The following is a 22648-nucleotide window of genomic DNA, read 5'->3' on the forward strand; positions in this document are numbered from 1 at the left end:
TTTGCTGTTGTTCTTTATTTCTGTTAAATTGTTTGGATTTTTTTGATATTTCAACGCTTTTAATTTGATGGTGATTTGTTGTTGTTCAAGATAAAGCCGACAATAATTAAATAAAACCTTGAGGTATAAGAGCACGTCCTGTGCCACATCACTGGTTATTATCACTTTTTCATACATTACCAATTTTACTTCCAGAGAAGATTTTTAATAAATGCAGATATAAATGAGCTTCACCTCCATCTGTTCTCTCATCTTTCCCTGACAAACCCAGCTTTCAGAAAATGAAGTCCAGCCTTGCAGTTCTGCATAGTGATTCGGCCATTACTGCCGTGATGAGGAAGTAAGGCAGGGTGACAGCTGTTCGTAAAACCTGAGTGCACTCACTCAGGAGAGGGACGTTTTCCTCAGCAGTTTTTCGCCCTCCCCCGTCTGCAAGCAACTGTATTGTTCCCCAGCACTATTGTCTCTGTTCGCCTCATTAGTTCAGAGGCAGGAAACCAAATTACGCTCAATTACAAAGTCATCAAAAGCCATCTGAAGTCCTGTCTCAGCAAGCTGGCCAAAGAACACGAGGACGCGTGTGCAAAACAAGTGCAGAATCCACTTGGATCGGGGACCGGGAGGCGTTGTTTTATTGATGAAGGCCCTGGCCACTTTTAAAAACAAAACCCTCGCTGAAGGACAGGAGAGTCTTTTGGCTTTCACCGAAAATAAACACGACTTAATACTTTGTACACTGTGATTACAAGAGAATCAAGCAGAAGCAAAAAATTGTGAAGAGGTCTCACCGGGCAGATTTATTGTCCCAGTTATCGGCAGAGTCTCTGCCAAATCATAATGTTTCTCTTCCAGACGGAGAAGTGACTGATAATGAGCGTGCGACGCGATTTAACAGTCAGTGAATCACGCTTCCAGTAAGGAACCTGTTCCTCCTTGTCATCCGGTACATGCTATTTCCTCAGGAAAGGAAAGAGGGTTTTTTTGTCCCCCTTTTCCTTTTTTAGGAAATGAGGCCATTCAAACGGAGGGTTGTTCTCGTCTCCTGGGTCCCCGAGGAGCCTCCAGAAAATAGCACACAGGACCAGCCGCAGCAAATCTGAATCTGAGATACATCTGAGATACATTCTAGCAACCTCATCGCATTTCTAGCATCCATCCGTCAAGAGGGATATGTGTCACTAAACTGTGAGCTTTCACTCACTAAAAGGATGCACTTAGTTTTCTTGTAAAAAACTGAAAGATTGTGACAAATATCTGTTAGTCTCTCCACTGAATAACGCACGATGGATAGCATTTATTCTTTAAACACTGATGCATTGTCTTGTAGTCTGTCTAAAAAGTGCTGAACTCACATACAATCTCTCTCCCTGAGAAACTGCATAGCCCACTCATGTTCCCCTCAGTCCTGCTGCTGGAGAGTTTTCTCTGAATACATTTAGTAGAAGACGCAGAGTTTCTCAAGCAAAGATCTTTCAACCACTTGCAAGCGAAAATATCTGCGGCTCCCCGCGGCTTCTTCCCATGGTTGCCAGGATCCTTTTTCGTGAACCCCGTGCACTGCGCAGGGTTCTTGGGGGCTTTTCCCAGACGGGCAAGATCCCACCTCCAGTCAGATCTCAGGACCCTTATGTGGCCGGTGTTAAGCACAGTACTGGAGTTGAGGGGGGATGAGGGGGGATGAGGGGGGATGGCATCCCCCATGAAATAAAAAGGGTCCAAATCATCCCCCCTGTAAAACTGTCATCCCCCATTTCCATCCCTTATGTCATTTCATCAATGAATGTGGTTTTACTGCTATTTCAACATTTAGAGTCATCAAAAATAACACCAGAAAAATAACTTATTTGACAATTTTCATCTGTTTCAAGTCAATTTTCACTTGAAATAAGTAGGAAAATCTGTCAGTGGGACAAGATTTATCTTCTTATTACAAGCAAAATAATCTTGTTCCACTGGCAGATTTTTCTACTTATTTCAAGTGAAAATTTACTTGAAACAGGTGAAAATTGTCAAATAGCAAGTTATTTTTCTGGTAATGACACTTGTTTTAAGTGTAATGAGATTTGTTTGACTAAAAATGAAACATTTTAACTAGAAATAAGACAAATATTCTTGTTAAGATTTAAATTTTTTGCAGTGCAGGATCTATTAAAAAAAATATTTGTATGAAAAGAAAAAGTAATGAAGTTACATTTTTAACCGGTCAATGTGGTGTAATTTGACTACTTTAAAAAAAAAAAAGGGTAATTATTAGCACAAATGAATGTATGATTAGAATCCTGATTCTATTCTATGAATTGTTGTTTTTTCCAGTGATTAGTCTTGTTTTAAGTGTAATGATTTTTTTTTACTAAAATGAGACATTTTAACTAGAAATAAGACAAATATTCTTGTTAAGATTTTGAGTTTTTGCAGTGATCCATTTTACTTATCCTGTGAAGGACAGAGTCATATTGATAAGTTCAGAAAAGTGTTTTTTATTGTTGTGTTTTGATGTATTTGATGTAAGCCCAGTGGATATTTAAAGCTTACAGAAGGCTGCATTTAACTGCTGCTATGTCATTCCTGCAGTATTTCTGCAGGTGTTTTGGTCACTGCTATTATTTGTAATATATTATATTATTTGTAATCAGCACAAATTATCTGTCCCCATATGATAAAATCCACCATCCCCCCTGATTTGTTTTTTACAACTTGAGTACTGGTTAAGCAGACACTTTCCTGCTTTTTACAGCCATAAGTGGGTACAGTTATAGTAATGTGATGAGCGGAAGAAAGTGAATGAGACTTCAAAGAGGCTGAGCCTAAAAACTAAAAACGAAAATGTATAATTATCCAAAAAGAGCCCCGAAATATTGCATAATCTCAGCTCATTGACTTTTTTTTCCTTCTTTTTTGTTTTTACACAAATTAATGTACTCTGGGGTATCAGTAGGAATTCATGAAAATGAGTTTAACATCTAAATAATTATATGATAAGGAATACTGTGACTTGGTACTAAGACATAATTAAATGGCAAGATGGAGTAACCTCATCATCGTGTAATGAAAAGCTGAATGTATCATTGATAGAGATAATTCATGAGATATCATAAACTCACTTTGGTAGATGACATTACAGAAAGTCTTTGCAAACGCCAAATGAGGAAAAGCTGGAATGACCTTAAAAAACATTTAATTTCTTACATTTAGGTAAACTTTTACTGTTTTGTAGACAATGTTACCCCAAGATGTGCCATGCTTTTTCTTTCTCCTTTCTTTATTTGAGTTGTTAACTTCGTCAAATTTTGAACTTCAGGCCTGCAACACATATTAAAAACAAAAATACAAAAAAATATATATATATTTATATGTATTAATGAAGTAAATATATATGATATATATTATATATTAAAAAATATATATATGCCTTAGGTTTTTACCAACGTGGTATTAATCATTAATATATATGCAGACAAAGTAAAAAAAAAAGAAAAAAAAAAAAGGTTCAGGAACAGCTTTGTACTCGTAAGGGGGTGAAATAAAAATACAATCACAGACTGGTGACCTCAGCAGCTTAATATGATGATGATTAAATAATAAAAATAGAAGCAATATTAATCTTGGAGGATATGCAAATATATGCATGAAAAATCACTTAAATGCTTACTTCTCCCTCTACTGTGCATCATATCATCATATGATGAGATATCTGAAGGAATTTCAGGGCATGAAGCCTACATTAAACACTGGTCATCTCTGATCCTGCAGACAACGACGGCATCAAGAGATGTCATTCGTCAATGGTGGATATAATACCCATGTGAACGAAGAATTACTTCAAGACTTTATTGTGCAAATAAGAATAGAATGTTGTCCAGAAGTGTGGTCAACATCTCTGGGCTCCGAGGCATCCAGGATGGAAGATTTCAGTAACCGTGGCGAAGATCACGACCACTTCTGTGATGGCAGTTCACTAACAATGTAGAAAAGTGACTACGTTTCCATGCATCAATAACCCTTTTAGTGTACTAATGATAGAGTACTGGTTTTAGGTTAACACTGCCCTTGATAAGGTACTGGTTTTAGGTTCCCAGTACCCTTGATAGGGTACTGGTTTTAGGTTCCCAGTACCCTTGATAGGGTACTGGTTTTAGGTTAACACTGCCCTTGATAGGGTACTGGTTTTAGGTTCCCAGTACCCTTGATAGGGTACTGGTTTTAGGTTACCAGTACCCTTGATAGGGTACTGGTTTTAGGATACCAGTACCCTTGATAGGGTACTGGTTTTAGGATACCAGAACCCTTGATAGGGTACTGGTTTTATGATACCAGTACCCTTTATAGGGTACTGGTTCTAGGTTAAAGGTAAGAGGGCAGTGGTGTACTGTCTGATCAGAGCTAATTCCTTTGCTATTGTGTCATTAATGGACACAAATGACTGCTTAATATAGACATAACAAGCAGTGGCCTTGTTATTATCAACACATGATGGCAGCTGCAGTTTGTACCATCACTTTGCTCATTAGTCTGTCACTGCTGTCGTTACTCATGCCAACAGCTTTGTTTGTTGTTAGAAAAAGCAATAACTCAAAGTAAATTCCACTCCAGCAGCTACAGTTCGTACCGCTTGTTGACCTGCCTCATTCTGCTGTCGGCAATGCTATCATTCCTTCAGAGGCATGATCTTCTATCATCAAACTAATGTCTTTTCAGAGTTGTTACAAAAATAAGAACTACAGCACAAAGTCATAGACTTCAAAAGATGGGTGGGTAACTCTTAAATGACAAAACCTTGCACCAATAAATCCATACTGGAAGTGCTCATCCAGTGCTCTGTGCCACCAGCTTTACTGTTGCATGTCACTGTTCTGTCTGCTCCCATTCATAGCACGAAAAAACAAACAATCATCCTTGAGAGACTGTGTCTTGGATCATCGTCCTGTTGCATTACCCAGTTTTGACCAATTTTGGCAGTCAGATGGTCGGACATTTGTCTCTAGATTACTGTAGAATACCAGGAGTTCATAGTGGGCACAATATCTGCAAGGTGACCAGGTACTGGCTGCAAAACGCCAAATCATCATCCCTTCACTGCTGTGCAGGACAGTACGTAGGGAGTTTTTTGCTAATATACATAACTTGGTACTGGGCATCGGGTCAAACACTATACTCTCGTATTATTCCAGAAGTGTAGTAGTTTGTTCAGATACAGTTTTATGAACCAAAGTCATGGTTGCATGTTGTTTTTAGACTTAAGAGAGTTTTCCTGGCAACCCTTCCAAACAAGCCATATCTGTTCAGTGTTCATCTAATTGTTCTGTCATGGACTCTAAGGGTGCTTTCACACCTGTCCTGTTTGGAGCAGTTGTTCCGAAACAGGGAGCGTTTCCCCCTAAAGATCGGTTCGTTTGGTATATGTGAAAACAGCAATCGCGCTCGGATGCGGGTCAAAACAAGCAAGCCGAGATCTCCTAGGAGAGGTGGTCTCGGCTCGATTTCAATCGAGACCTGGAGCGGTTAGTTTGCAGTGAGAACAGAATCCACACAGCAACCCACACAACTCACTCATAAGCTGCTTTCATGCGGTTTGCGCCGCGCCCACTGCCGGGTAGGGGCGCAGAGTTGGCACAGAGCCTCCACCACCTTCTCTCCTATTAGAGAAGCGGCAGTAGCTCAGGTGGTAGAGTGGGTCGTCCAATGATCAGAAGGTCGGCGGGTACGAATCCTGCTCCGTCCCAGTTTGCTGTTGTAGTGTCCTTGGGCAGGACACCTTACCCACCTTGCCCCGTTTGAATGTGTATGAATGTTTGGTGGTGGTCGGAGGGGCCGTTTGGGGCACAGGGCAGCTGTGGCTACAAACGTAGCTACCACCACCAGTGAGAATGTGTATGAATGAATAATGATCTCTGTAAAGCGCTCTGGGTGCCTTGAAGGGTGCTATATAAAACCAAGTCATTATTGGACGTGCTGAGATGTCGTCATAGGGTGAAATTAAAAAAATGTTCAATTCAGGCAGGCAGGCGCTGTGCAAACGCTGTGGCAGGTGCCCTCTTACGCCAGAGCGGCCCGCTCTTGCGCCGCGGTAGCACATACACAATGAATGGGATTGCCGGCGGGGGTCTGCACCCTCTATGTGAAAGGGGCTTGTTGTTTTTCCCGGGGTGCGGAAGAGGAAACTCATTCCGCGTTCATTTCTGACTAATGCGAGAACAGTTGGTTTGCGCATGGCATTTGTTAACAGCTTTGAACCGCTACAGACGGTTGCCTTGTGAACACAAACGAAAAACGAAACAACTGTATCGATTTAGCCCCTGAATCGTAACAAAACAAACGGGCCACAGGTCTGAAAGCACCATGAGTTTGACCAGGCTCAGTGAGGCTTGAACTGTTGTTCCTCTATTTTCTTAGAATCGCATAATCTGACTTTGGGGTAATGCTCCCCACTTGTGGATAATCTTTCTCACTGTCTAACTTATGTCATTCCCGCTTTGCATTGTGTTAACACATTGTGTTACAGTATGCTATGATGTTCCTTTAAATCCGCCTAACCTGTCGAAGGTGAGAGCCCGCCTTTTGCCCAAAGAGAGCTGGAACAGGCTCCCGGAGATCCCTGTGATCCTAAACAGGTATACAGTAAGGTATACAAGTATGGACGATTGATGGATGGATGTTCCTTTAAAAACTCAAGAAAGGCTGGAGACTGATAGCTACCTTTTAACTAAGGTCAGAATATCTGATTATTGCCCTGGATAATTTGTCCACAAATCTGGCAGAAGTTGGCTTTCTATTTTCATCTGCACAGCCTGAGAAATTTAAGTGTCTTATTTGACCAATCAATGTCTTTTGACAATCATATCAAACTTCTGCTGCAAAATAGTTTTTTTTTTTCGAGTTGACGAACATTTCAAAACTAAGAGGGTTGGTGTCAAAACCAGAATTGGAAAAGATATTAATGCTTTCAACAACTGAAGTCTTTTTTACTCAGACAAGCCTTGAGTAAGTGAGAGCTGTTTTACGTCAGCCTTCACATTTATTTCTTCATTCTCATAAATTTGTATTATATTTTCCGTAATGTCAGAGCATCTTATTTTTTAACATGACAATTTATTTGAAACTGCAATTTTATTTTTATTTAATCTGTCAAAAGTGCTATATAAATACATTTTACTTCAAAGGACAAGGACTAAAAAAAAGAGGAAAAAAGTCTTGGATCATTTTGTTTGCTGCTGCAGTTTTATTTCCCCATGTGTGCTGGTTTTCTTGTTGGGGATGTTATTGTTCGCGCTGTTGCCAGGGGCATCTGAGAGTCGTTGCTACTCACTCAAGCAAACGTTGTCATGGAAGAAAGCCAGGAAGTCACTGCATTGCTCCTTGTGGTTGCCACTTGCTGCGCACGAGCACCACGGTCCCACGTTGGATGTAGAGTTGTCAAGGTAGTTGGGGGTTGTTGTGCTTCCTAGAAAAACAACAGTTTTGTACATTTAAAGCCATACTTGATCAATAGATCTCACACAGCAGCTCAATTTTAAATAAACAACATATAATTAGGGCCCGAGCACTGACAGTGCGAAGGCCCTATTGTATCTGTAGGAATTGTTCTCGTTCTCGTTCTTCTTCCGACGAAAAGAGGGCCTTTTTCCCCCCTAAACGTGCCCCAACAGTCACCAAATTTTGCATGCAAGCCAGGCCTGGCAAAAATTTTGATATTTAATGGTTTGCATTAATGGGCGTGGCCTAATGGCTCAACAGCGCCCCCTAGAAAACTTTTGGCGCAATTTATGTCATTCCTTCGGCCGTTAATGCGGCCCGAACCGTAACTTGTACCCAGGTGTGTTATACATCAAAATGTGCGTCTAGATCCTGCAACAATGGGCATAACTTTTCTTAGTCAAAAATATTACCGTGGCGTCAATAGATGCCAAAAAGCGTGCCCCCCCTTCATCTGATTGGTCCATATTTGATAGTTCCTACTTTCTGCCATAACTTTTGAATGGTTTGACACAGAGAGTCGTGGGTGGTGTCATCGGACACGGTATTGAGTACTTGACCTTCATTGGCCTGAATTAGCCCCGCTCCTTTTTCTGATTGGTGATATGTGGTGTCATCGGACTCGGTTTTGACTCCTTCACCTTAATTGGTGCAAATTAGCCCCGCCCCTTCGTCTGATTGATCGATATGTGATAGTTCCTATTTTCTGCAATAACTTTTGAATGGTTTCACATAAAAACTCGTGGGTGGTGTCATCGGACATGGTTTTGAATCCTTGACCATAATTGGTGCAAATTAGCCCCACCCCTTCATATAGAGAGTCGTGGGTGGTATCATCCGCTAAATGTCCAGGCCTGAAGAATCTACATGCAAGTCATACAAGCTTCCACTGCAGCCTGAACGTGCACAAGGGTGCAAGGGCCCGTTCATCACTGCTTGCAGCTTTAATTTATTAATTTAACTGAACTGAGTTGAAAATGATTGCTGTCTCTTATAATTCAGGATCTCCCGGCTGCTGCTCTGTGGCTTTCTGGGCAACGCTCCACTTATAAACACCTCATAAATGTGCAGTTTCCACAGAAGTGCATAGAACATATACTGAGGAGTTAAATGCCTGTTAAGCAGGAATTTGGCTAATTCAATCTTGTTGTGCTTGTCTGATTATGACCTTACTCTGATTGCAATAATCAAATAAAGGCATTTACATGGCAATTTCTTTCATCACAGTCCTGCTCTAATCAGGTTAGGAATGAGATATTAGCGCGCATGTAAATGCATTTATGGAGAAGGAAAAGTGACAGAAATGTAGAATAAGGGCCACAGATGAAAGCGGGGTGAGTACACAGAAAATCTGTTTTCACACATGAACACTAAGGTGTTTGGGGGAATATCACATAATTAAGTCTAGAAAATCTTTTCACAGTTGCTATTCACATGTGCACTGCACAGCGGGAGATTTTCTGCTGTGTTTTCACAGCTGCATGTGAAGGGGGGGTGTAAGGCAACATCAGTCTGTGAGCAGCACACAGGAGCCAGGGCATGATACACAAACCCAGCTGTGGAAATAATTTTTCCTTCTATGCAATACGTCGACAATGCCGGATGAGGCATTGACTGTTTTTGTGATGCCATCAAAACTACTGTTTAAGGGTTTGGATCCATATGGAGCGAGGGGGAAGACCAGAACCAGAACAGTGTATGAAGGGGCAAATCATACCTGCCGACACACATTCACTCACACTAAATAACTTGGAAGAATAGCTGTTACATTTGCGCCCTGATACGTTCTCAGTGTAGAGGGATATAAAATGTGGGGCAATAGCGTAAGCCTAAGTCGGACACCCATGATGATCGGCAATGAGGAGCAGGGGATTCCTTTGGGTTTTTCCTCGACATTATCGTACATGAATCTTATGTTGTTCAGGTGGTGTCAACATCGCTGGGCTCAGAAGCATCAGGGATGGAACATCACACAGTGGAAACATGTATTGTAGTTAGTGCTGTCAAGCCATTAAAAAAATTGACTGATTAATTAATTAATTAAGATCTATAATTAATTAATTTAAGTAATCTATTTTTTAATCGCACCTAAAAATTGCTGATAAAAAGCCCTCAAATTTGAGGTATTTTCCTTCAAATTCATTACATTATTGTGGCAGATCAAAACATTGATATATGACAACAAAAAAGTGGCTTTATAAAGTAATTTATATATTTATAGGACACAGATTTCAAAATAAAGGTACCTCGCAAACAGAAAAGGTAAAGTTAGGGATTTAAAAAATAGATTAAGCGATTAAAAAACATAACGCGCTAAATATGCTTATAATTAAAGAAGCACAATGTAACTTTTCCACCTTAATATAATATTTCATCATCATCATTGTGATGGTACATCAACTTCCAACAGGTTTAATGAACCTCTGTCATGGTCTGAGGGGTCTGTATCGCCTTCACTGGCACTTTGTAACTTGGAGGTGGATGGTAGGAACTCTGCCACACTACTGGTAAAGCACTACCGCTTTTGTCCAAAGACGCCGCCAAACTGAACAAAAGCTGAAAGTTACATTGTGCTGCTTTAATTAATCGCAATTAACATGTAATTTGACACCCCTAATCGTAGTATGATAAATCAGTATTCTGGTGAGCCGACCGTAATGAGCAACAAGTCCAAAAGCTTTGTCCTGTCATGGCATGTGGCTGTAACAGCTCCATTGGCAAAGGTCGTCTCTACTCTTCTCCTGCACCTTCTGCTGTGTTTAGTGTGTTTGAGCCAGTGTCCTTGTCGCTGCTCGCTGAAATGCTCCAGCGGTTGAAACCAACCGACTGCCTCTTTCATGAACAGCTGTCTTAGTTCAGGATCTGTACCGGTTTTTAAGCATGCTAAGGTCTGACCTCTGCTCAAGAGGCTTCATCTTGATACTACAGTTTTGTCAAATTTTAGGAGTGTCCCATCTTCCTTTTTTTTTGCTAAGGCTGAAGAGAAAGTTTTTCTCTCTATCAGTTGCTCCAATTTTTGGAAGAGAATCATATTTTTGAGAATTTCCAATCTGGATTTCGAACCTCTTCCTGTCAGCATTTGATACGGTGGACGGCTCCGTCCTCCTGAAACTGTTGTGGTATGGTTTTTAAAGGACCCAAGTGCAGGGAGAGAGAGGGAGGCCAGGGGCAGGAGTTCTCAAAAACAAAAGGATTTAATCCAAAAAAGGCAAAACACAAGGCGCTGCAGAGCAGGATAAACAAAAACCAGGAACATGGAAAACCGACGAGGAGACATGGAGGGAAGAACCAGTACGGACCGACAGGGAACCAAGGAATGACAAGACAAGATATACTGAGGGGATAACGAGACACAGGTGTGGACACAATCAGGGCAGATGGGACACAGGCGGGGCAAGACAGAACTGAAAGTTACAAACACTGGGGGGGAAGTGTCAAACCCTGACAGTACCCCCCCCTCAAGGGACAGATCCCAGATGTCCCCAGAGTCCTAACCCAGGGTGGGCGGAGGGGGCCTGGAGGAGGGCCCAGGCCACACACGGCCAAAGTTCCGGGGGCCGACCTCGGGACCGGGCAGACCAGCGAGACCGCTCGGGGGGGCGTCCCCGAGGCCTAGGCCTGGGTCTTGGCGGGGGGCGTGACGGGGATTCTTGGCGTGGCTCGGGGACTTGACGGGGCTCGGGAACCTGACGGGGCTCTGGGACCGCCTCGGGAACCTGACGGGGCTCTGGGACCGCCTCAGGAACCGAGGGCTGCGGGACCGCCTCAGGAACCGAGGGCTGCGGGACAGCCTCAGGAACCGAGGGCTGCGGGACCGCCTCAGGAACCGAGGGCTGCGGGACCGCCTCAGGAACCGAGGGCTGCGGGACCGCCTCAGGAACCGAGGGCTGCGGGACCGCCTCAGGAACAGAGGGCTGCGGGACCGCCTCAGGATCCGGAGTCGGGGCAGACAGGATGCGGGGAACCGGAACAGGAGCAGACAGGATGCGGGGAACCGGAACAGGAGCAGACAGGATGCGGGGAACCGGAACAGGAGCAGACAGGATGCGGGGAGCCGGCGTCGGGGGGCAGAGGATCCCCGGAGCTGCCCGAGTGGGGACCCGGGTCCGAGGTGCCGGCTGCGGGGGTACCCGGGTCCGAGGTGCCGGCTGCGGGGGTACCCGGGTCCGGGGCGCTGGCCCCCCCTCAAGGGACAGATCCCAGATGTCCCCACAGTCCACATCCAGGGCGGGCTGGGGGGGAACACAGGTCCTCGGAGCTGGCTGAGGGGGGGCACGGGTCCTCGGAGCTGGCTGAGGGGGGGCACGGGTCCTCGGAGCTGGCTGAGGGGGGGCACGGGTCCTCGGAGCTGGCTGAGGGGGGGCACGGGTCCTCGGAGCTGGCTGAGGGGGGGCACGGGTCCTCGGAGCTGGCTGGGGGGGGTCCGGAACCATCACCGGAGGAGGAACTCCAGCAGGAGCTGAGGCGTCCAGGACCACCGCTGGAGCCAGAACAGGGGGCGATGCGTCCAGGACCACCGCTGGAGCAGGAACAGGGAGCGATGCGTCCAGGACCACCGCCGGAGCAGGAACAGGGAGCGATGCGTCCAGGACCACCGCCGGAGCAGGAACAGGGAGTGATGCGTCCAGGACCACCGCCGGAGCAGGAACAGGGAGCGATGCGTCCAGGACCACCGCCGGAGCAGGAACAGGGAGTGATGCGTCCAGGACCACCGCCGGAGCAGGAACAGGGAGTGATGCGTCCAGGACCACCGCTGGAGCAGGAACAGGCTGGGGCTGGCGCTGGCGCCGTCGCTTCCCCTGGGGCTGAGAACCCCCGGGCCCGCCTCGAGCCAGGCGTGTTCCCCAGAAGGGGGGAACAGGCTGGAATGCGTCCAGGACCACCTCGGGAACAGGAAGAGGTGCGTCCAGGGCCCCCACCGGAACAGGCTGGGGCTGGCGCTGACGCCGTTGCTTCCCCTGGGGCTGAGAACCCCCGGGCCCGCCTCGAGCCTGGCAGGTTCCCAGAAAGGGGTCCCCATTTTTCTCTGCCTCTCGGCGGAAGAACTCAAAAAGAGTAATATACTCTCCCGCTGGGTCCATGTTGGTCGGTCCGTTCTGTTGTGGTATGGTTTTTAAAGGACCCAAGTGCAGGGAGAGAGAGGGAGGCCAGGGGCAGGAGTTCTCAAAAACAAAAGGATTTAATCCAAAAAAGGCAAAACACAAGGCGCTGCAGAGCAGGATAAACAAAAACCAGGAACAGGGAAAACCGACGAGGAGACATGGAGGGAAGAACCAGTACGGACCGACAGGGAACCAAGGAATGACAAGACAAGATATACTGAGGGGATAACGAGACACAGGTGTGGACACAATCAGGGCAGATGGGACACAGGCGGGGCAAGACAGAACTGAAAGTTACAAACACTGGGGGGAAGTGTCAAACCCTGACAGAAACACTTCAATCAACTTGTTGGCCATTCAGGTCCTGTGCTGCAGAGGTTTAGCTTGTGTTTAACAGACAGGAGTTTCTCCAATATGACCAATAACCTTTCTTTTTCCTCAGCTCCTCTGACCTTTGGGGTACCACCGGGATCCATCTTAGGCCCTGTTCTATTTCCCTTATACATGCTGCCATTAGAGTCAGTTAGCTCACAACATAATGTCTCCTTTCATCTGTATGGAAATGATTTACAAATCTATCTGCTTATTATGCCCTGCTCATCAAGCGCATTCAATTCCATTCACAGTTGTTTGGATGACATCCAACTGCCTGTCACATCATTTTCTCTGTTTGAATGAGAGCAGAACGGAGTGTGCAGTGTTTTCTCCTCCGAGCAGCCCAGCGGTGTGGTATCCACAGTATCTTTGGCCCCTCAGCTTCACCACCGCGTTAATGGTGTTGCACCTCCATATTTATGAGAGCTTTTAAGTCTTCACCAACCTAATAGAGCTCTGTGTTCTGCATCTGTTAAGCCGGGCAGACACTGTGCGATTATCGGCTCGTTTTGAGCCGATTTTCCACTCGTGCAACTATTTTTTGGATCGGGCCGGATTTCGACCCAATCGTTGGTCGTGCCTCGTGCAGTGTACGTGGGGTAACAACGAGAGATTAACACCTCACGACGAGAGAGTAACACCTCACGACGAGAGAGTAACACCTCACGACGAGCTCCCGATCACAAATCATGTGCTCGCAAGAAAATCAAACGTGTTTGAAATCCTGGTCGCTCCTCGTGAAGGAATCACAGTTGAATCAGCTACGACCCGATTGGCCTCATCCTTTCACAGAGAGCATGCACAATCTCTGACGTCACGTCAAAAACTATTATTTGTAGTTTAAAGTTCACATTACAAATCATGTTTTAATAGCAGAAAAAAGACTGCATTTCCCACGTCTGCCCAGCCAATTCCTTCTCCAATAACGACGTTGTCTGATCTTTTTTCTTTTATCGCAACACAGAATGGCACTGATTGCTAAAGGCTGATTTATGGTTCCGTGTTACACCAACGCAGAGCCTACGCCGTCGATTTAACGCGGATACATAATTCAGGCTTAAAGCAGCGCGTTTGTTTTTGCTGAGCATCTTCGGTGTCTCCCACTTCCGGGTTCCTCCTCTTCTACTTCTTTTTGACGTTGCAGTTCCAGTACACAGAAGTCCGAAGTGAAGATTATGATCGTATAGTGTGAGCAGACGGGTCGCAAAAGAGTATCGGGTCGTACAGTGTGAGACCATAAATCGTGGGCTGTGAACTTTTGATCTCAGCGATCTAGTTGTGCAGTTTGAGATGGGGCTGAATCAAACAATTTAAAATATCACACAGTGTCTGCCCGGCTTAAGAAGTCCCGCGGTCGAGGAGCAAACCTTGCAGTTCCCAAACTCTTCCCCCTGAGCAACGTACCATCTCTGACCTGCAACCAGCCAAACTCAAAACCTACTTGTTCAGGTTCACTTTTGGCACATAAGAACACCATGTTCCTTCACTTTGATCAACTTAGGCTGTTGAAATGGGTTATATAAATAATGTTGGATTTGATTTGATCCATAAATGACAGCAGTAATTCAAAAAAAAGTGAATAGATTTTAGAGCAACATGTTTCACCACCCTGTCAACATATTACACCTTTTCCCGCCAAAACGGCAGAAGAAGAAGAAGAAGAAGAAGAATAGGGTACAGGTATTGGATTGATCAACCAGAACCCTGATCTTTTGTCAACTTTAAGCATAACGTGACAAAAAACCCCAAATTAAACTGCTTTGGGCTCTTCAGGATTTCCTTGATCACGTACTTCGGTCGGCAGGTTCACATACACCCTTGATTCTTAACCATAGGGCCGCGGCCCACACTTGGGCCGCGAGCGCCCCCTAGTGGGCCGCGAAAAAAATTCTGTTTTCTACGTTTGGGCCGCGGGGGCCGCGGGACTGCATCCCGACCATGTGGTGGCGCTGTTACTGACTGCCAGCCGGTGGAGGAGGGAACCCAGAGGAAGAAGACGGGTGAGCACAGGAGAAATGCCGCGGCACGTTTTATTTACCTCGGACACTCATCTAGCTGCTTTATCCTTTATTATTTTAAGATCCTTTATTTTGCACAAAATAGTTTTAAATCCGCCAGGATAAGGGATCGTTTACTTGGTCTGCGCCCAGCAACGGGGGAGAGCGAGCGCACTGTGATCCTTTATTTTCCAGGTATGTTTTAAATTAGTTTAACGGTGGAACTGGTACTCAATTTCTTAATATGTTTTAGCTTTGAGGAGAATATTTTTGTGATGTTTTATTAAGTTAAAAAGTATATTTTCTTTGTGTTCAAGAGTAAACGCGTGCGTTTTGCCGCCATCTTGTGGAATTACTCAATACCGACATGCGTTGTGCATGAGTGAATGTATTTTATTACATTTCGTTAAGGCAAAGACCATATTTGTTCATGTTAATTGTTTAGTTACTATGTATGTAGCAGTTTTTGTATTAAAAAGGTGAATTTCCCTGAGATAAAGTTCATTTTCACAAGACTTATTGAAGGTAATGAGCTAATAAGAAATTGTTTGTTGCTTGTAGGCTATATTATTTTGTAGCTTTATTAAGATTTTGGTTTGAATGTATTTTACCATTTGTGTACTGCAGGTTAAACCTAAAGTAACTTAAGTGTGCAGTTTACAGATATGATTTAAAATATGCTTTAAACTTAACAGTTTGCAAAGAAGTGTTGATGTAAAATGTGATTTAAAAAGATAACTAAAAGCTCTGGTTTGAGGAAACACTGTATCACTGGCCTGATCATTTATCCTTTATTTTTCTTCCAGTGCTACTAAGCCCGAAACAGACTCAGAGCAACGCTGGATGCTACTCTGAGAGTGAGCCTCTCCCCCATTCCACCCAGACTGGACCTGATTGTGTCTCAGAGGCAGGCCCAAGTGTCTCATTAAGAGCTGCAGATAAAAAGGGAATTGTATTTTTTTTGTTAATATGTATATGAAAGAAAATAAAGATTATTCTGGTTCTGCTATGCACAAATATAGTTTCATTTGCACTTTATTTCAATTTTATTTACAGTTTATTTAATTTAAAAACATTATTTTTAATGTATTTTACTTTTTATTAATAATAATGGCTTGGTTTTATATAGCGCCCTTCAAGGCACCCAGAGAGCTTTTTACAGAGACCATTATTCATTCATAAACATCCTCACCGGTGGTGGTAGCTACGTTTGTAGCCACAGCTGCCTTGCAGACTGACAGAAGCGTCAGTCGGCCCCTCCGACCACCACCAAACATTCAAAAACATTCAAACGGGGCAAGGTGGGTAAGGTGTCTTGCCCAAGGACACTATGACAGCCACTGGGACGGAGCGGGATTTGAACTGCCGACCTTCCGATCATTGGACGACCCGCTCTACTGCCATCCATTGATTGATTTATATGTATATATATTTTATTCTGAGTCCTTCCTTTTTTATTTAAGTAAAATCTAATTATTGATCTTTTTTTATTAATAAGCCTGAACTGATTGATTTGTCCTGGTATAAATCAAGCTTGACGTGTGCATGTTAACACTCACATGTTTCATAAAAGTCCGTGATCATTTTATAAGGTTTTTGCTTGGGCCCTGGGCCGCTCTGTACTGAAAAAATTGGGCCTCGAGGTCAGAAAGGTTAAGAACCCCTGACATACACAATGACAAAAAAATTTTGATTTATCTCAATCAGTTGTCTGGGTTCCACACTTTTAAACAACAACATGTCAACGCCTCATTTCTTCTTCACCTGTATCCAATGATCAATAGCAGCCAGATCTCCGTCTGTCTGTCTCTCTCCTTTAGCTCCATAGGAATAAAACGGCTTCTTTATCCCTGCGACTCCGGTCGTTAGCTTGGTATTGTCGTCCCTTGTTGTCATGTTTAAATTGAGTGGTTTTTAACAACATTTTGCTCATTATGTGATCATTTGTTAAGTTTTTATCTAAAGCATAATTGCTGTATTGTATGCCTTCATGCGCTCCCGCCCATGGTCACGTCTGGGATAATTCTGTCAAAACAGCAGTCAATAGTTGTAATTGTGCGACTTATAATAACAGCGATTTGGCTGGGCACGCTGCAGCCAAATTAACCAGCGCCCCATCGATCATTGAAGCAAGTTTTCATCGCCATCCGCCATCATTCTTTAGAGTTTGCTCGCTTCACTTGTCGGCTCTTCTCTTCCCTCTCTGTAAAAGTGTTTGGTTCCCGATCCATCACAGACGCTGGGAGATACCAGAGCTGGCTGCAGACAGATTTAGTTCTTACCTATCAGGCCGGTGTATGCGAGAAGACATGCTCCGTAGTTCTCCTGCTTGCAGCCGTTGGTGCTCAGCTCGGAGGGCTGGCAGTCGTACTGGAACTGTGCCCAGCGAGACCTGTGGGAGCAGTAACACGCCATTCATCATTTATTTGGACTTGGCAACCACACGCACCGTGCTGCTGAATGTTGGTCAGGTGCTTTCTCTCAGCAGCAGCATTGTGGATCTAAAAAAACCCACAATACTTATCTGCATGCCTATACCAGAGACGTTCAATAAACGAGACAGCCCACTACGGTTCGGTTTCTTGTATCTGTGTCACGTGACTGCCCCGCCCCTTTAGGAGACAGGAAGTAGGTCCTGAGTCTATTGAGTCCTATGGGAAAAGTGAACGTGAGCACAGATTATTACCAATTCCTTCGCCCCATAGTAACCTAAATAAATACGGGACCCATTTTTCAAAAGCCACAAACCTTCAGAACATTCTGACACCAAAATGGAAATTTTCAGACCGACAGATTAGGAGAAAATGAACATTGTTTGAGACCTGTCTCTGTCTGAGCAACACACTCTCGCCAGATTTGGCTCTCATTGTTTTCCCATCGGATAAAATGAAGTTTAAAACAAAATTAAAACTTGCTTCTTTGCTTAATAATACTGTTATTTTTATTATTTAAAGGAGCTTGAGGCCGGATTGTGGCAGGATTTATGAAAACAATTCGTATACATTTTAAGTTTTCTAGTAATAATGTCAGATGAAGCGTTCCAAACCAAAAAGAATGAGCCCTCTAGTGTGCTGCAAAATGTGCTGCAATTCGGTCCCGAATTTCCCGCGCTGGGCTGCGGATGTGACGTCACATGACGCTGCATGTGCGTTCTCCCCGTTCTCCCCGTTCTCCCCGTTCTCCCGTGCCGGCTTCGCTGTTGGTTGCAGTACCCCCGACGGCCGTCGTGGTGAAGGGTGGTGCTAGAGAGTCTCATTTCTTAAAAGGAGCCTCATGCTCCTTTAAGTCTTTTTGAAAGAAAGTTGTACTGTATCTAGTGTTGTATGTTCCAAAACGATGTGGGGAGAGGGGCGACGACGCCCACTTAGGAGACAGGAAGTGTAAACCATGTCATACCATTGGCAGTAACGGTAATGCGCTATCTTCGGTATAGAGTATCTTTGCCTATACTCATACATCAAGTTTCTTTGCCTTTGAAGTGCTCTGCAGGAGTTCAGCTCATAATCCAGTCACCTCTGGTGACATTCATCCCTGTCTCATCCCCTTCCTCGTCTCTTCCCCCAGTCACTTGTCTTTTGGAAGACTGCCAGGCTGTGAAGTGTCAATGAGGGCCCACGATAGGCCTTGTCTTTGCTCTCTACATTCTTTGGGCTGCTGTGTGGCGGGGCCTGGCTGAGAGGAGATTAGACAAATATGGATGTTCCACATAAATAACTTGCTCCCAGACCCCCCTCTGCCTTTCCTCCCTTACCTTTTCCTGCTGCCACCCAAACATCTAACCTCATAAACTTCATCATCATATAAGGCAATCATATCGCATCACTGGCCGCCCACTTACTAGCATTTGCATCGGGATCCCCCTCAGGGCAGCACAGCTGTCTGTTCTGCTCTCATTTTTCATGTCATTGTAATGATGTGCATAAAACTCAAGCTTGTGCAGCGAGTGAATGCATCCTCTGCAGGCGGCCGGGTAATTCCAAGTGACTGCTGCGGATTGCTGGGCCTTGAGACGCTCCATTCGAGGGAGCATAATAGCTGATCGATAGCCATGACAGATGAATGCCGTTATCTTCTTGACATTTGAAGAGGAACTAGATTAAAGGCAAGGGGACATTTGCTGTCAGAGACAAGAGACAGACATGATGGTCGGAGGGGTCCATGTTCCTGAGAGAGGAACGCTGGACGACTCTGCGACACTTTGGACGATATCGTTGGCTCTCTGATTGAAAATTCTTTCAGATGTGAATCCAATCGCTCACATAAACAGAGAGTTAAAGCCGAGTCAAAACATTCAGATAACACATCTCATGGAGAGTCCATTTTTTATCAGCTGCTCAGCATGAACTATTTTCTGAGCATCCTGGCATCTCAGTGGATCCCGGGTGATAATAGCCGTTTATAATAATGACTCTTTCACGTGTTGCCAGACTGTGTCCCTCGGAAAACGAATGCAGAATTTAACTGAACTAATTAAACGCAGTTAATGAGTATAACAATTGAATTAATTAAACGCAACTGTCTAATTAAATCTAAATGAACATATCACATTAGGCAGACATCTTCCAGGGAACATAATGCTGTTTATTGTCCTTAGGGAAAGTCATTGTGGAAGACCACCACACCAACAAAGCCCATCCTGTTTAAAAGAACAATGATGAGCCGCTGCTCAGAAGCGTGACGATTAACTGGGTAGAGCTTCACGACAGTCAATTAACAATCTAATGATCTGATGGTGGACCAAGGCTGGGTGGCTTTTTTAATATTTCAGAGATTTAAATGAAAATCGACACTGTTACAGTTGCTCTGCCAGTGTAGCTCGCCCAACGCCTTATTGCTTTTCCTCTTCCATCAGAAGAATGAGTCTGGTTCCTCTGGATTCCTCTTTGACTTTCATGGAGCAGTACCGAAGGGTGCGGAGGAAACGCCCTCTGGACGCCATTATTTTGGCATACAGTGATCCCTCGCTATAACGCGGTTCACCTTTCACGTCGTGCATAGTGTTCTGCATTCTGATTGGCTAAACAGTCTCCCTGCTTCTTCACTTCCTGTGTCAATAACGTTGGTTGCTAGCAAAACAAGCTGAGAACGACCAATGAGCTTCAGCAGCTCAAGAACGGGACCTTTGATGAATCGTTCATCACACCTTCCACCAGTCACATCACTCCCGTTCTACACCAACTCCACTGGCTCCCCATCAAACACCGGATCAACTATAAAATCCTCCTCCATACATTTAAGGCCATCCACAACCTCTCTCCCTCATACCTCTCTGACCTCCTTCACATCAATGTCCCCACCCGGTCTCTCAGGTCTGCCTCTTCATCACCCTCACTGTCCCCCCAGTCCGTCTGTCCACCATGGGGTCTAGAGCTTTCAGCCACTCTGCCCTTCATCTCTGGAACTCCCTCCCCCCTGACCTCAGGAACACTGACTCCTTCTCCCTTTTCAAGTCCCTCCTCAAAACCCACATCTTCAGACTGGCATATGAGACCTGATGTTGCCCTGTTTGTGGCTGCTCTGCTACGGGTTCTGTGCAGTCTGTTTATATTTTATGAGTCTGTCTTAATTATTTTATCGACTGTATTTGATGTTGTACGGCGACCTTGAGTGCCATGAAAGGCGCCCTATAAATAAAATGTATTATTATTCCAGTTCTCAGATATAATCCATGGTGGCATGTTGGTTTATAAGAATACTTTTGCACAGAAGAAAAAAGAGCGACAACAATGACCCATAACTATGTTCTTCTCTGGAAAAAACACAGCTGCACCGCGGTTTTAGGAGAAAAAGACCCTATAGAGCGAGTCAGGATGCAGCGGCATCAGAAGAGCAGAGAAATACAAGCCAGTCACAATCTGTCCTACTGTACTTACTGTATTTTTTAATAATTTTTCATTTTCTCCCGTTCAAATTCAATTAATCGGGTCGCGGTGGGGTGGGGCTGATCTCTGCAATTTGAAGCCTTGTATAATAATTGTTAAAAAAAAAAGAAGAAGGTTGCTACTTCGCGGATTTCACTTATCACGGGTTCATTTTGGAACGTAACTCCCGCGAAAAACCAGGGATTACTGTACAACAAATCATAGAAAGGAAGCATGAGACATGGGCAGAGCTGCAACCATCAACAGAAGGCATCTACATATTAACGACTGTTCTTCAAGGCCCCATTCAGCAGCGATTCTGCAGCCGTTGTGGTTGCTTTGTATAGTCGTCACACAAAGCCCACTGCTAGATCCAGTACTGATGGAAATGGTGAAAAAGTTAACCGAGGCTGTTGTGGTGAGTTAAGTCTTAAAAGTTTGCACCAAGTCTGAGGTGGAGGCTGAAATAGCAAGGGACTCCTGAAGCAGGTGGTGTTTTTTACTCGGCTCCTCCTGCTTGCCTCCTGGCCTTGTTGCCGTCTTTGGTCTATGAGCTTTGACTGCCACGGAGAAGAAAGAAACCATCATGGATAAAGCTGGGTTGGTGGGTTCAAACTAAGGAGCAGACCTGCTACAGTACATCTCTGTGCCTGATGCAAACTCTCTGCTTTGGCGTTAAAACTAAGTCTAAAGATACAATTGGTGGATATTTTTCTTGGCAGACTATAACTAAATATGAGTCAAAGCACCTGTCTATCTAATCTCAGTGCTCTTTAAGTGGAGACTTTTTACAACATATTCCCCAGGCACTTTTTAAAACCTGCTAAGGCTTTGTCTCGAAGTTAAGTACAGTACTCCTCTAGACCTTACGTACAACACCTCCTCTGTGATTTACGTGCAATTCTGCAGGTGTGAACCTTTTAGAATAAATATGATTTTAATACGAGAAGATGAGAAAATCTATGAATAAAAAGTTGCTGATTAAAACACATGACGAAACAAAGATACTAATATTAATTTTCTCAGGAAGTTGATACATCAAACAAAACCCAGAATGGCTTTGTAGCCATAGGTGGGAGTTTGGTAACAAGTCAAACAAAAGAACCTGCCACTCTGTAAAAACAAACCCCAGTTTCTTCTTTTATGTGCCACCTTACCTTTTGTCTCTTAATGTAACTCAGCCTTATTGAACGTTGCATTACTCAGCTCTCTCAAAGCCTTGTACATCAGAGCTTCAGGGCAGGATTTTAATACATCTGGTTCCAGATGCATTAGAATCCTGCCCTGATGCATAATCAATACGTAGATAGGGGAATGTGCGGTTAGGATGGCTTTCTCACATCATGATTAAATGGAAATGACAAAAAAAAAGGTGACAGAATTTAATACAAAATAACATCTCACTAGAAAAGTAAACTAGAGACTTCTGGCTGATTTTGTTCCTCTATATTAGTCCTTCATGACACCTTCATTGGACCCTCCGGCCTTCTCCCGCGGTTTAAACACAGATATTCAGGTGAGTAAGAGACTGAGCGTGAGCATGCATGGCTCTTTAGCTCACTTGTCTCTGCGTGGCCTGTGACGGACCGCTAACCTGTGAAGGTTACACTTCTCTCCTGAGGACCTGCAGTCCTGAACAGGATGAAGAGGATATAGAAAATGGAGTGACAGAATAAATATCAGAGGATGCTGTAATTATGCAAAACGGTGAGTACGAATGTTTGCTCTGTCTTAAGGGTGTTCATGCTCTGCAAGAACAAAGATACTCGTTCTGGCTCCCAGATCTGGGAGTTTTTCCAGATTGTTCTCAACACATCGTCTGGACAGAACACTTTTCTCATGT

At 44.3% G+C, this 22648-nt stretch overlaps 1 protein-coding gene across 1 annotated transcript in view; it reads right to left on the reverse strand.

The window, feature by feature from the left end:
- Nucleotides 1-22648, reverse strand: part of gfra4a (GDNF family receptor alpha 4a) — a 136731-nt gene that overhangs the window by 27358 nt on the left and 86725 nt on the right. The window contains exons 5-6 of the mRNA XM_061744286.1: nt 17227-17336; nt 7304-7438 (exon numbers count right to left, since the gene is read on the reverse strand). Of these exons, the coding sequence (XP_061600270.1) occupies nt 7304-7438; nt 17227-17336 (245 nt within the window). The remainder of the gene's footprint in view (nt 1-7303; nt 7439-17226; nt 17337-22648) is intronic.

The sequence above is a fragment of the Cololabis saira genome, chromosome 16, assembly GCF_033807715.1.
Source record: "Cololabis saira isolate AMF1-May2022 chromosome 16, fColSai1.1, whole genome shotgun sequence".
NCBI lineage: Eukaryota > Metazoa > Chordata > Actinopteri > Beloniformes > Belonidae > Cololabis > Cololabis saira.